At 44.7% G+C, this 13,667-nt stretch overlaps 1 protein-coding gene across 1 annotated transcript in view; it reads left to right on the top strand.

The window, feature by feature from the left end:
* Positions 1 to 13,667, top strand: part of SPACA1 (sperm acrosome associated 1) — a gene marked incomplete at its 5' end in the record, with an annotated part of 99,772 nt that overhangs the window by 15,395 nt on the left and 70,710 nt on the right. Inside the window, one exon of the mRNA XM_030195177.1 lies at positions 6,302 to 6,358. Coding sequence (XP_030051037.1) covers positions 6,302 to 6,358 — 57 coding nt within the window. The remainder of the gene's footprint in view (positions 1 to 6,301; positions 6,359 to 13,667) is intronic.

Genomic DNA, 13,667 nt, shown 5'->3' with positions numbered 1-13,667 from the left:
CCATGTTCAGCTTCAGGTGGCGGTTGGACATCCAGGCAGCAATGTCGGACAAGCAGGCCGATACTTTGGCCTGGGTTTCCGCAGTGATGTCTGGTGTGGAGAGGTAAAGCTGGGTGTCATCAGCATAAAGACCCCTAAGTGAATATGGGTTATCTGCAGCTGTTTATAAATGGATAGAAGGTTTTCTGCAAAATAGATCACAGTGTGTTAAGAAGAATAACATCTTTTTATTTACACAGAGATCAGATTTTGGTGTTCCGTAGGGTTCACCATTGTCCATGATTCTTTTCATTATGTTTATGAGTTCTTTGGGTTTGGTTTTGAGTGCATCTGGTTATTGTGGCTCTTCATATGCAGATGATATATTTGTATTGATCTCAGTAATGGCAGATTTTTCAATGCTACAAAATTCTATTTCTGAGTGTATTACTTTGATTCACTCTTGGGCCAATTCTGATCTTTTGAAATTTAATGCAGATAAGACTAAGCTGCCATATCTCTGTAATGATATTTCTTTAGTTCTTAGTAGTGTAACTATAGCTTCTGGAGAACAGTTGAAGTTTGAAAAGTCTTCCAAGGTTTTGGGTATTATTCTGGACACTATCGATGGATTTACGGGTAAATTATCTGAGCAAGAAGTTATTTCTTAAACTATCGTGAATTAAGAGTAATAAGATCTGCTTACATTACAGAACATTTTCATATACTGGTTATATAGTGGAATAAATTCACAAGTTATTAGTAAGTTGCAATTATTGCAAAATACCGCAGCTAAATTGATATATGGTATTCACATGACCATGTGACACCACTGCTTAGACGGTTACATTGGTTACCAGTTTCTGCTCGGATAGTTTTTAAGATTGTCTGTGTTGTGTTTAACATACTGCAGGGCAACTGTTCCTCTCTCCTTCCGCAGTTGATAGCTTATCCAGTATTGTGAAGGAGCCCTCATTTCTATTCTACTTTGTTTTGGGGTTTTCCATCTGTTAGGAAAATTCGTCATAAAAGAATCCATAATAGTTCTTTATCTTTTCAGGCTAGTAAGTTGTGGAATTCCATACCTGAACAAGTTGGCGTGATTTCTAGTTATTTACAATTGCGCAAGGGACTGAAAACTTATCGTTTTGATAATGACTAATTTTTGAGAGCTTTCCTAACTTTCTAATTTATGTTTTATATTTATGAAATCCCCAAAGAGGGGCATAATCGAATGGGGCGCCCAGGTTTTCCTGAGGACGAAGGGGCGGGGAAACCCGTATTGTCGAAACAAGAGGGGCAGCCATCTTTCGTTTCGATAATACGGTCGGGGACGCCCAAATCTCAACATTTAGGTCGACCTTAGAGATGGTCGTCCTTAGAGATGGTCGTCCCCAATTTTCGGTGATAATGGAAACCGAGGACGCCCATCTTGGAAACGACCAAATCCAAGCCATTTGGTCATGGGAGGAGCCAGCATTCGTAGTGCACTGGTCCTCCTCACATGCCAGGACAGCAACCGGGCACCCTAGGGGGCTCTGCAGTGGACTTCAGAAAAAGCTCCCAGGCGCATAGCTCCCTTACCTTGTGTGCTGAGCCCCCCCAAAACCCACTCCCCACAACTGCACACCACTACCATAGCCCTTAGGGATGAAGGGGGCACCTACATGTGGGTACAGTGGGTTTCTGGTGGGTTTTGGAGGGCTCACATTTACCACCACAAGTTTAACAGGTGGGGGGGGGGGATGGGCCTGGGTCCGCCTGCCTGAAGTGCACTGCAGTACCCACTAAAACTGCTCCTGGGACCTGCATACTACTGTCATGGAGCTGGGTATGATATTTGAGTCTGCCATAGAGACTGGAAAAAAATTTTTTTTTGAGGGTGGGAGGGTGTTAATGACCACTGGGGGAGTAAGGGGAGGTCATCCCCGATTCCCTCCGGTGGTCATCTGGTCATTTAGGGCACATATTTTTGTGGCTTGGTCGTAAAAAAGAAGGACCAAGTAAAGTCGGCCAAGTGCTCGTCAGGGACGCCCTTCTTTTTTCCATTATCGGTCGAGGACGCCCATGTGTTAGGCACGCCCCAGTCCCGCCTTCGCTATGCTTCTGACACGCCCCTGTGAACTTTGGTCATCCCCGCGACGGAAAGCAGTTGAGGATGCCCAAAATCAGCTTTCGATTATGCCGATTTGGGCGACCCTGGGAGAAGGACGCCCATCTCCCGATTTGTGTCGAAAGATGGGCGCCCTTCTCTTTCGAAAATAAGCCTGTTAGACTCTTTACTGATTTTAGCGGGATATAAATACCCTGAATAGAATAGAATCCTTCTTTTCCTTTTAGTTCACAGTGGGATCTAATACACAGTCCTTTCTTTCCCTCATCACATACCGGAATGAAGTGAAGCCCATTTCTTTTCAGCCATTTCCACCCACGATGTAATTTTGAGGTGCATCACTTTTCCTGCCTTGTCACATACAGAATAATCAGGAAGATTTCTCTTTATTTAGTTTTACTTCACTTTTCTCCTTATCATTTGAAGAACCTGAAGAATTATCACATTCAGAATGATCTAAAGCTCCTGATCCATGTGAATGTATGCATGCACACACATACACACGTCCTATACATTGTAAGGGACTAACTTCCAAGGGTACCCATGTGGCTATAAGCTATGTCCTTGTTTTCAACTCATGGTTCAAAGGATTTTATCCAGAAAAACTCAGTTTACACTGAAGTTGATAAAATAGGCCTGAGTCACCCATTCCCTATAGTTAGGACACCCTGCCAATTTCAGCTGGATAAAATGAGATTGCATGGTGAGTCAGCAGCAGAACGGATTTAATTTCTCAGGATTCTCAGCCCAGGCCCCTAAACACTTTCCAGGTCTTCCTCCTCATGACTGTATCTTGTCTAGGCCTCCACTAAACTCTGAGCATCACCTCATTGCTCCTGTTGACTGTGGCCAAAAGTAATACATCCTACCCTTTCTCAGGACAATGCCCTCCAAGGATCAAGCCAATAAGCTTAGGACAATATTGTGACATCAACCTTCATCCTGCCATGTTCCAAATGTGAAATAAATGGTTGTCTTGGCTACCATGGGTACCCAGCCTGCTTGCAGATTAGGCTGCTGGCTGCTTTCAGTTGTCCCTGTCGCCCGGTGAGGAAAAAAAGCCAGCAGGGATCTTGGAGGGCAGTAAAAGTGTGTGGAAATGCCCCGACATGGAGATTCGCCATTTGGCAGCGTGGTGCTCATCGTGTACCTTCTCCTGGGGGTGAAAAAGCCTGTGGGAACCCAGAACTTCAGCTACCTGGAGAATTCTACAAAAACTACCGCAGAGCCGGGTAAGAAACTGGGGGGGAGGAAATGCAAGAGAAGGGGAAAGAAGGTAGGAATCCTGCAGCTCTGAATTAAAACTAGACATTGAAGACTCCCCCCTTCCTGGAGTTGATGTTAGCCATTCTCCTACTACTGCTGTTCTTCCTGCCCTCACACATTTTCCCTTACATTGACCTAGTAGGATGGAAACATTTCTTGCAGGAGTTACTCTTGTACCTCACTTCCTTTTCCCATTCTAGTGTAGCACAAGCAGGGCTTTTTTTGAGGGGGTACTTGAGGGTACTGAGTACCGGCACCTTTTCCATTGTCTGCTAAAACTGATCCATGGAACCCCAAGTTTTAATGAAAGAGCTCTGGCTCTACACACCAATTCTGCCTTGTCATAGATTCTGTGACTGGTTGCAGGGGGCCTGGCTATTGTGGGATGAATCCCTCAGTGATCAACCTACTCCTGAAGGGTGGCCTAGCTTTTGGGTACCAGCACCTTTTTTGCTAGAAAAAAATGCACTGAGCACAAGAAATGAGCAAACCAAAGTGTGTAGAGATTCACAAAAAAAACCCTTTAATTCAACAACACTTAAGGGTATAACAAATAAATTGCCCAACGTGGCTGTTTTGTCTATTACTAGTGCTGCAGCAGGGGCAATTGATACTGTTTAAATTAGTGACTTAATAACATAAACATAAGCACCATTTTTAAGACACATATAGGTAAATAAAAATAACTAAAAAACAACTCAATCCAAATCATATATACTTAAAAAGTAAGTATAAAACTCATATCATGTAAATATTATTTCAGTAATTCATAAAAACAACTGAATAGACAGGTAATATGCCAACTCCCAAACAAATACTTAACTGCAAACTGGAAAGACACTAGTACAAAGATGAAGGAGAGCTCTGGAATGAGGGGGCATATGACAAAGTTAAGAGGGAATAGGCTTAGGAGTAACCTAAGGAAGTATTATTTCACAGAAAAGGTGGTGGAGGCGTGGAATGGCCTCTCGGTGGAGGTGGTGGAGTCGAGGACTGTTCCAGAATTAAAAAAGGCATGGGATAAGCATGTGGGACCGCTTAGGAACAGGAAGAATTAGGGGTTACAGAGGATGGGCAGACTGGATGGGTCATATGGCCTTTATCTGCCGTCATGTTTCTATGTTTCTATTCCACCAATGCCTAAGAGCCAACCTCATCAGTGATGTCACAATGGCTCAATTGTCCTATTCTTGGCTTACTTTCCCCCCTTAGTGTGTTTCAGTCTCTGGTAACCAGAGCTGATATTGTGATGTCATAATGCCTCATTCCACCAATGCCCAAGAGCCAACCTCATCAGTGATGTCACAATGGCTCAACTGTCCTATTCTTGGCTTACTTTCCCCCCTTAGTGTGTTTCAGTCTCTGGTAACCAGAGCTGATATTGTGATGTCATAATGGGAATAGGCTTAGGAGTAACCTAAGGAAGTATTATTTCACTGAAAGGGTGGTGGAGGCGTGGAATGGCCTCCCGGTGGAGGTGGTGGAGTCGAGGACTGTTCCAGAATTAAAAAAGGCATGGGATAAGCATGTGGGACCGCTTAGGAACAGGTGGAATTGGGGGTTACAGAGGATGGGCAGACTGGATGGGTCATGTGGCTTTTATCTGCCGTCATGTTTCTAAAGTACATTCAAACTGCTTTCAAAAAACAAAATACACAGAAAAGTATGTTTCAATGATTCCACCAAACTTTTAATGTCTATCCTGAAATCTGTTTCTTTGTTGGTCTGCTCTTTTCTGGTATTACTTAGTAAACCAAGCAGTGCTGTGCTCTGATTTCTAATAGGTCTCAGGAATGAACATTGACATTTCCCTTTCGCTTTGGGCTCATTTTCGAAAGAGAAGGGCGCCCATCTTTCGACACAAATCGGAAAATGGGCGTCCTTCTCACAGGGTCATCCAAATCGGGGATGTCCAAAATCAGCTTTTGATTATACCAACTGCATTCCATCGCAGGGACGGCCAAAGTTCACAGGGGCATGTCGGAGGCGTAGCGAAGGTGGGACTTGGGCGTTCCTAACACTTGGACGTCTTTGATCCATAATGGAAAAAAAGGGCGTCCCTGACGAGCACTTGGACGACTTTACCTGGTTCTGTTTTTCTTACGACCAAGCCACAAAAGTGCCCGAACTGACCAGATGATCACTGGAGAGAATCGGGGATGACCTCCCCTTACTCCCCCAGTGGTCACTAATCCCCTCCCACCCAAAAAAATCTTTAAAAATATTTTGTGCCAGCCTGTATGCCAGCCTCAAATGTCATACTCAGGTCCATCACAGCAGTATACAGGTCCCTGGAGCAGTTTTAGTGGGTGCAGTGCACTTCAGGCAGGCGGTCCGAGGCCCATCCCCCCCCCCACCTGTTACACTTGTGGTAAATGTGAGCACTCCAAAACCCACTGTACCCACATCTAGGTGCCCCCCTTCACTCGTAAGGGCTATGGTAGTGGTGTGCAGTAGTGGGTTTGGGGGGGGGGGGTTGGGCGCTCAGCACACAAGGTAAGGAAGCTATGTACCTGGGAGCAATTTCTGAAGTCCACTGCAGTGCCCCCTAGGGTGCCCAGTTGGTGTCCTGGCATGTCAGGGAGACCAGTGTACTACGAATGCTGGCTCCTCCCACGACCAAAAGGCTTTAATTTGGTCGTTTCTGAGATGGACGTCCTTGGTTTCCATTATCGCCGCAAATCAGAAACAACCAAGTCTAGGGATGACCATCTCTAAGATGACCTAAATTTCAAGATTTGGACGTCCCTGACCGTATTATCGAAACGAAAGATGGATGTCCATCTTGTTTCGATAATACAGGTTTCCTCGCCCCTCCATCAGGACATTTTGCGAGGACGTCCTCAACAAAACTTGGGCGTCCCTTTCGACTATGCCCCTCCACAGGTCTCCACTATGACAAAATGTAAATAATCAAATATAATCTATCATTTTTTTTCTTAGGTCCTGATGCCAGTTCATCAAGGAATTTGATATATGGGCCGTGCACAACTACATGTGGTAAGTAGCAAAGCAGATGAGTAAACCAGTTCTGAAATTTGTTTTGGGAGCTACTAATTCGTAGCCGAATAGTCACCTTTCACTGGATTCTGTAAAGGTTGCCCAAGTTGGGTGCGCAATTTTGGGCATGGATCATATATCTGCATGTAAACCAATTAGCCAATTAGGTGATAATCAATTATTGGCATTAACAAGTACTTAATCAGCAGTAAGCAGGACTCAAGCACTGATCTGACCTATGACCTATTCTGTAACACGCGTGCCTAAATTTCATAGTGTGCAAATCCAAAAGGGGTGTGGCCATGAGAAGGGCATGGGTGGGTCAGGGGTGTTCCCAGAAATTAGGGGGTCCTTTTACAAAGTGCAGTGACAAAGGGCCCTGTGGTAGCGGCGGGGGCTATATTTGCTGCACTCCAGGGCCCTTTTTACCGGCAGTGGGTAAAAGGCCCCTAAAAAAGACATGTCCAGGTGCTAAGATGGAAGCGGTGCAAAGAAAAGCTACGAGGATGGTATGGGATTTACGTTCCAAGACGTATGAAGAGAGGCTTGCTGACCTGAACATGTACACCCTGGAGGAAAGGAGGAACAGGGGTGATATGATACAGACGTTCAAATATTTGAAAGGTATTAATCCGCAAGCGAATTTTTTCCGGAGATGGGAAGGCGGTAGAACGAGAGGACATGAAATGAGATTGAAGGGGGGCAGACTCAGGAAAGATGTCAGGAAGTATTTTTTCACGGAGAGGGTGGTGGATGCTTGGAATGCCCTCCCGCGGGAGGTGGTGGAGATGAAAATGGTAACGGAGTTCAAACATGCGCGGGATATGCATAGAGGAATCCTGTGCAGAAGGAATGGATCCTCAGAAGCTTAGCTGAAATTGGGTTGCGGAGCAGGTGGGGGGAAGAGGGGGTGGTGGTTGGGAGGCGAGGATAGGGGAGGGCAGACTTATACGGTCTGTACCAGAGCCGGTGATGGGAGGTGGGACTGGTGGTTGGGAGGCGGGAAATACTGCTGGGCAGACTTATACGGACTGTGCCCTGAAAAGGACAGGTACAAATTCAAGGTAAGGTTTACACATATGAGTTTGTCTTGGGCAGACCGGATGGACCATGCAGGTCTTTTTCTGCCGTCATCTACTATGTTACCAAGTAAGATTACTCTTACTGCATAGCCATGCGAGGGGGGGGGGGGGAGCACTGGCAGTAACCGGGCAGCGCGAGTTGCTGTCTGATTACTGCCGGGTTATTGCTGCACTAGAAATTATGGAGATATTTTGCATAGCGCTGGAAATGGCGCGCGCTCAAGGCAGAACTACTGCCAGCAGCCACATTAGGCCAGCAGTGGTTCTGGGTTGCCGCAGAGCAACCCTTTAGTAAAAGGTCTAGCAGTTTAATGCAGCACAGAAAGCTAATGCACTGAGTTAACGTATTAACATAGTGTCATGCTGACAGCACGCTGTAATTCTCACATTAAGCATCTAACTTAGCTTAATAGATAGGGCTCTAGATGTTTCATAATTTCACATTTTGCCTGGTCACGGCAGTACCCTACAATTTCTTGTCATATGAGCCTGCCTTTATCGAAGAAACAGCAGATCAAAGATCTTTTGATGAATTTTGCAGATGCCTTCTTACCATGTTACCAGGTCCATCACCTAAATTGCTTGTCTTCTGGAATCTATCCAATAGCCTGAGCACATAATATATATAGCGATGCATGGGCGAGAGAAGCTGTCAGCCTCCGAGTGAGGCAAGCTTTCAGAAAAGTCTTGATTACCCAGTCGATAGACAGGCACAGGAATATTAGTCATTCTGAGAGCTCTCTTACATCATCTTATCCACTGCATGTCATTTTAACACACTCTATGGACACAATCGCTGAGAAAAAAAGGAAAAGGAGAAGAAGGATTGTGTGTGAAGAGAGAGAAAATTGGTTAGAACGCAGAGGAATGAGTTACATTACGGCTGTAATTTTGAAAAGGTCACCGACATTGAAGTGCCAGGATGCTGCATGCTAAGCACGAATTCTATGTTGACAAATATGCGGGGAACCGCCATTTAGAATACTTATGTCAGTCGGCATGTATGCGGCAGCATTTAGGTGTGGTTGCTTTTACGCCATGCCAATAGCTGGTGTAAATGTTTGAGACCAAATGTTGCAGTTTTATGCAGCAGAACTGACAGTTTTCTAGAAGCTTAGGGGTCCTTTAAGTAAGCTGTGGTAAAAAAAAAATGACCTGCAATAGTTTTGGGCATGTGCTTTTGGCACGCGCTGGGAAAAAGGCATTTTTCAATGGGGCAGTAAATAGCCTTGCGCTAAAATGAAAGGTTGCACATGGCCTTTTACTGCCTGAGCCCTTAATGCCAGCCATTGTCCTAGCGGTAAGGGCTCACGCCAGGGGCGTAGCCAGATTTCATTGGGGAGGGGGGGGGTCCAGAGCCCGAGGTGAGGGGGCACATTTTAGCCCCCCCCCGGTGCCGCTGACCCCCCCGTCATTGCCGACACCCCCCCGCCGCCGCCACCAACTTTGACCCTCCCTCTGCCGACGACCCTCTCGACCCCCCTCCCGCCGCCAACCCCTGCCAACCGAGGTCCTCTTCTTCCTTTGTTCTGTTTCTGAGTCTGACGTCCCTGACGAAGGAAGATGAGGACCTCGGCTGGCGGGGGTTGGGGTCCCCCGCCAGCAAAGGTAGCAGACGGTGACGGGGGTTGATGGCGGGTTGGCAGCGGGAGGGGGGGTCGAGAGGGTCGTCGGCAGGGGGTCCGGCGGTAGTGACGATTTGGTGCACGCTACATATGTGTTAGCCCTACCGCCGCTTTGTAAAAGGGCCCCTCAGCGCATTAAGCACACCTTTAACTCCTCATGTTCCTCCCACATGTGTACACCCTTGCAGTTACGCACTACAGCTTTTGTGTGCTAGCTTTCTACAATAGGGACTAAAAGACTGGTGCCGAAACTAAATGCGTCTGGCCGTATTCTATAAAGTATGCCTAAATTTCTGCATGATTTATAGAATATGCCGAGCGCCTGCCCCTATGACTAAATTTAGTCGTAGGCAGTTACGCCAAGTAAAACTCGGTGTAAATGCTGATGCCTAAATTAGGTACGGACCGGATGTATTGTACAACAAAGCGCGTAGATTTTAGAAACAGCCACAACCTTCCCATTCCATGCCCATGACCATGCCCCATTTTCAATTATGCGACTTAGAATTTACGCATATCACATGATAGAATACGCTTAGACAGTGCTGCGTGTAAATTCTAATTAATGCCAATTAGCGTCAATGATTGCTTGTTAAGTGTCAATTATTGGCACTGATTGACTTGTTAACTAATTAAGTCGCATGCGCAAATCCAGAACGCAACTGGACTTGCATACACAACTTAAGTTGCGCTATATAGAATCCAGGGGGTAAGTGTAGTAGCTGCAAATTAGTGCCAAGTAGTGCCAATTAACTTCAATTATCACAGCTTATGGTTTGTTAGTGTCAACTAGCACTTCATTTACCAGTTATACTTATTTGCATAACTGGGAGTAGTCTATAACTGACACATGCAATTTTGCATGCTAACAAGGGAATTCTAATATTATTCACTTATTTATTTATTTATTTGTAACACTTATACCCCGCACTTTCCCACTTATTAGCAGGTTCAATGCGGCTTACATAGTATAATAGGTTTACAAAATAAACATAGAATGGATACAGTTGTCAAATAGTGAAAAGAGGTGGTCAATTAGATGTGGGTAAATGAGATGGGTGAGGTAGGAGAATAGTCGAGGTAGGGAGTGGAAGGAGGGTGAGTATTGGGTAGCGTATTGTAAGTAAGGCAAAATAGTGAGGAGTTGGAATACGGATGAATTTAGAGAGGATTGAGTAGGGGAGCATATTCCAGGTTCTGTCGTTATATGGCGCCGAACATTACGTGCTACTTCCAAACTGCATTTTTAGCATGGAAAAGTGTCCTAACAGATGCAAGGTGCTGAAATGGCAGATCCATGTGGAAACACTCTTACATGCCCATTTATAGAATAGTGCCTAAGTGTTTCCCTATGGATCTGCAAAAGGGGGCGTGGCCATGGGCAGGTCGGGGTGTTCCCTTAAACTGAGTGCAGTGTTAATAGCGTAGTGTGGATCTGCGCCCAACTTGCGCATGGGGATTTACACTTGCTTTCAGTTGGCGTTATTCCTCATGTCCAAAGTTGAGCTTGGAATTCCGTTATTGTGCTCTATTCTATAAAGGGTGACAATCCCAGAATGCCCATTGTGGAATACTGTTCTGCATTGATTTTTTTTTGGCACCGAGTTTTGAGCACAATTTACTAAATCCATCTCTAAGCATGGAAATGTGCATGCAAGGTTATATAATTAGGGGGGGTACATATATATTTAGATTTTGCTCACACCTTTTTCCGTAGTAGCTCAAGGTGAGTTACATTCAGGTACTCTGGATATTTCTCTGTCCCAGGAGGGCTCATGATCTAAGTTTGTACCTGAGGCAATGGAGGGTTAAGTGACTTGCCCAAGATCACAAGGAGCAGCAGTGGGATTTGAACCAGCCACCTCCTCTACTCATAGCTTTTGAACACCAGCTGGAGCACTCTGATCACGCAGACCATGCGTATAGGTTATATAGGAGAAGGGATGAATTAGCAGAAAAGATTTTTTTCATATGTACTACCATGTTACTTATTATTTATTTATATATTAAGATTTATTTACCGCCTTTTTGAAGGAATTCATTCAAGGTGGTGTACAGTAAGAATAATGAAGGTAAGCAATAGAGAATTACAGCAATACAAATATTCGAATAACAATACAAAGTATGGCACAGTATACAATGTCAACACAGTACGTAATAGAACATTTTAATTGGCAATGTAGGGTATAAGCGAAGATACATAAAAAGGTACTTTTACTAAGGTGCGCCGAAAAATAGCCTGCGCTGGTGTAGATGCGTGTATTGGGTTCACGCAGGTCCATTTTTCAGCGCGCCTGCAAAAAAGGCCTTTTTTTTGGACGAAAATGAACGTGCGGCAAAATGAAAATTGGCGCGCATCCATTTTGGGCCTGAGACCGCCACCCATTGACTTAGTGGTAAATTCTCATGCGTTAACCGGGCGGTAATTGTCAGTACACATACAATGCTGATTACCGCCCAGTTAGTGCCGTGCACCGGGAAATAAAAAATATTTTCTGGCGCACGTAGCAGACGCGCGTCAAAATGAAATTACTGCATGGGCCACGTGGTAGCTGGGCAGCAGTTCAAAATTGACATGCGTAGTACGCGTGTATGTGCCTACGCGGCTTTAGTCAAAGGGCCCCATAGATAGGTAAAAGAGTAGGAGGAGCTAGAAAAAAGGGGATTAAGTTGCACGTGAGATCAGAGAGGTGATTAAATATTATCTCAGCTAGGGTAGGAATGGATAAACACGTCCTGTCGCAGTATGTGCAGCCCGTGTCACTCCTTGTGTGTCAGTGTGAGACTAACAGGTTAGTTTCTTCTTCCATTAAAGGCCTGATTCAAGAGCCAAGCTTCCACCTGTGTTTAATGTAGCATTATGCCCTTTTCTCTAAGTCCTCAAAACTAACAGATATTGTAAACATTTGCAATTTTTCATCTTCACCATATTAATGCTCATAGCTGTTTGTTTCCCTTTTAAGGATAATGTATAAGGGGGCTCCGAGCTTAAGAGGGTAGGTAGGTGCCTACTTAGGTGCTTTGTTATAAAGATACATGGGTGCTTAGGGGTAATTGTCTATGGATCGCCTAAAGTCAGGCACCAGGATGATGCAATGCTAACCTTCAGACTCTATATAAAGCCTGGCGAGTTGTGCGTGTTTGGGTGTCCCGACAGGAGCAGGAGAGAGAAAGCTCTGATGCCGGGCCCCCCCTTAGAAGCTGAGGAGGAGCAGACACAGGGCTTCCTGGCCTCTGGTTTGGCAGGCGGGGCCCCCCGATCGATATCATTTATATCCCGGTATGACAGTGTCCCAGTGGTTATCCTCCTTCCACCAGGTCTCAGAGATGCCTATTATATCTATTTTTTCATTTAGTGCAATATATTCTAACTCTCCCATCTTATTTCTTAGGCTTCTTGCATTTGCATATAGACATTTCAAACCATGTTTGTTGTTCCTATTTACATCTTGCTCAGCAGTTGACAGTGATAATGTGCAATCTTGAAAATTTGTCTGCTTTTCATTTAAAGAAACCTGGTCTACTATGGTCGCTATTGCAACCGCACTATCAGGATGCCCTATCTTCCCTGTCTTGGTGATATCTTTGAAAGATGCCTTGTTCTGAACCATGCGCTTTTGACCAACTGTCGACCTTCCCCCAATTTCTAGTTTAAAAGCTGCTCTATCTCCTTTTTAAATGCCGATGCCAGCAGCCTGGTCCCACCCCGGTTAAGGTGGAGGTTGGTGGAATTAAGACTGAACTAGATCCTTCTGTAGGCTAACTGTTAATGCTGTGTCAAAGTTCAAGTTTTAAAACTATGGAGACTAGTAAATAAAGTTTGCTTTTTTTTTAAATTCTGTCTTTATCAGTAACCTACAATCCCTCTTTTAAACCCCAATCTTTAAGTTGCTAAAACACAGAGCAAAAGAATGTTCACTCACCCAGAAAAATCTTCTCCGAAAAAGTGAGGGACCTGGCAGTTTGCATTTCTCATAGGTCTGATTTTTACTCGCATATTGAACATGTGGTAAAGTCTATATAAGGCAAACTGCAATGGATTAAGTGGTCTAAACCCATATCTGACATTTCAAGCAATGACCTCTGTTACGGCACCTACTGTACTATCCTCACTTGACTACTGTAATGCAGTATTTTTGAGTCTGCCAAAGTTGTGGATTCATCAGTTACAGTTGGCCCAAAGAGCTCTGGCCAGGGTTTTATTGGAGAGAAAAAAGCAAGAGGCAGACGTAATAAGAAGATAAACAGTCTTTATTTAAAATCCAAAGGCTCCCAGAGATTTACACATCTGGGAGCCTTTGGATTTTAAATAAAGACTGTTTATCTTCTCATTATGTCTGACTCTTGCTTTTATCCTCCATGTTGGATTTGGTGGGAACGTTTGCCTTGTTGTTTTCTCAGGGTTTTATTGGGGCAAAACACATCGAGAGAGAATTTCACCTGTGTTGGTGGAATTACACTGGCTACCAATTTGTCAAGGATAAAATTAAAATTCTATGTTGACCTTTAATGCAGTGAAGAATGACAGTCCTAAATATTTAAAAAGGAAGTTGAAAACCTATGTGCCTAGACTTCCTCTGAACAGTGGCGTAGGAAGGGCGG

This window comes from Microcaecilia unicolor, chromosome 3, assembly GCF_901765095.1.
Source record: "Microcaecilia unicolor chromosome 3, aMicUni1.1, whole genome shotgun sequence".
Classification (NCBI taxonomy): domain Eukaryota; kingdom Metazoa; phylum Chordata; class Amphibia; order Gymnophiona; family Siphonopidae; genus Microcaecilia; species Microcaecilia unicolor.
The sequence above is the reverse complement of the archived record's forward strand: the minus strand, read 5'-3'. Positions and strand labels throughout refer to the sequence as shown.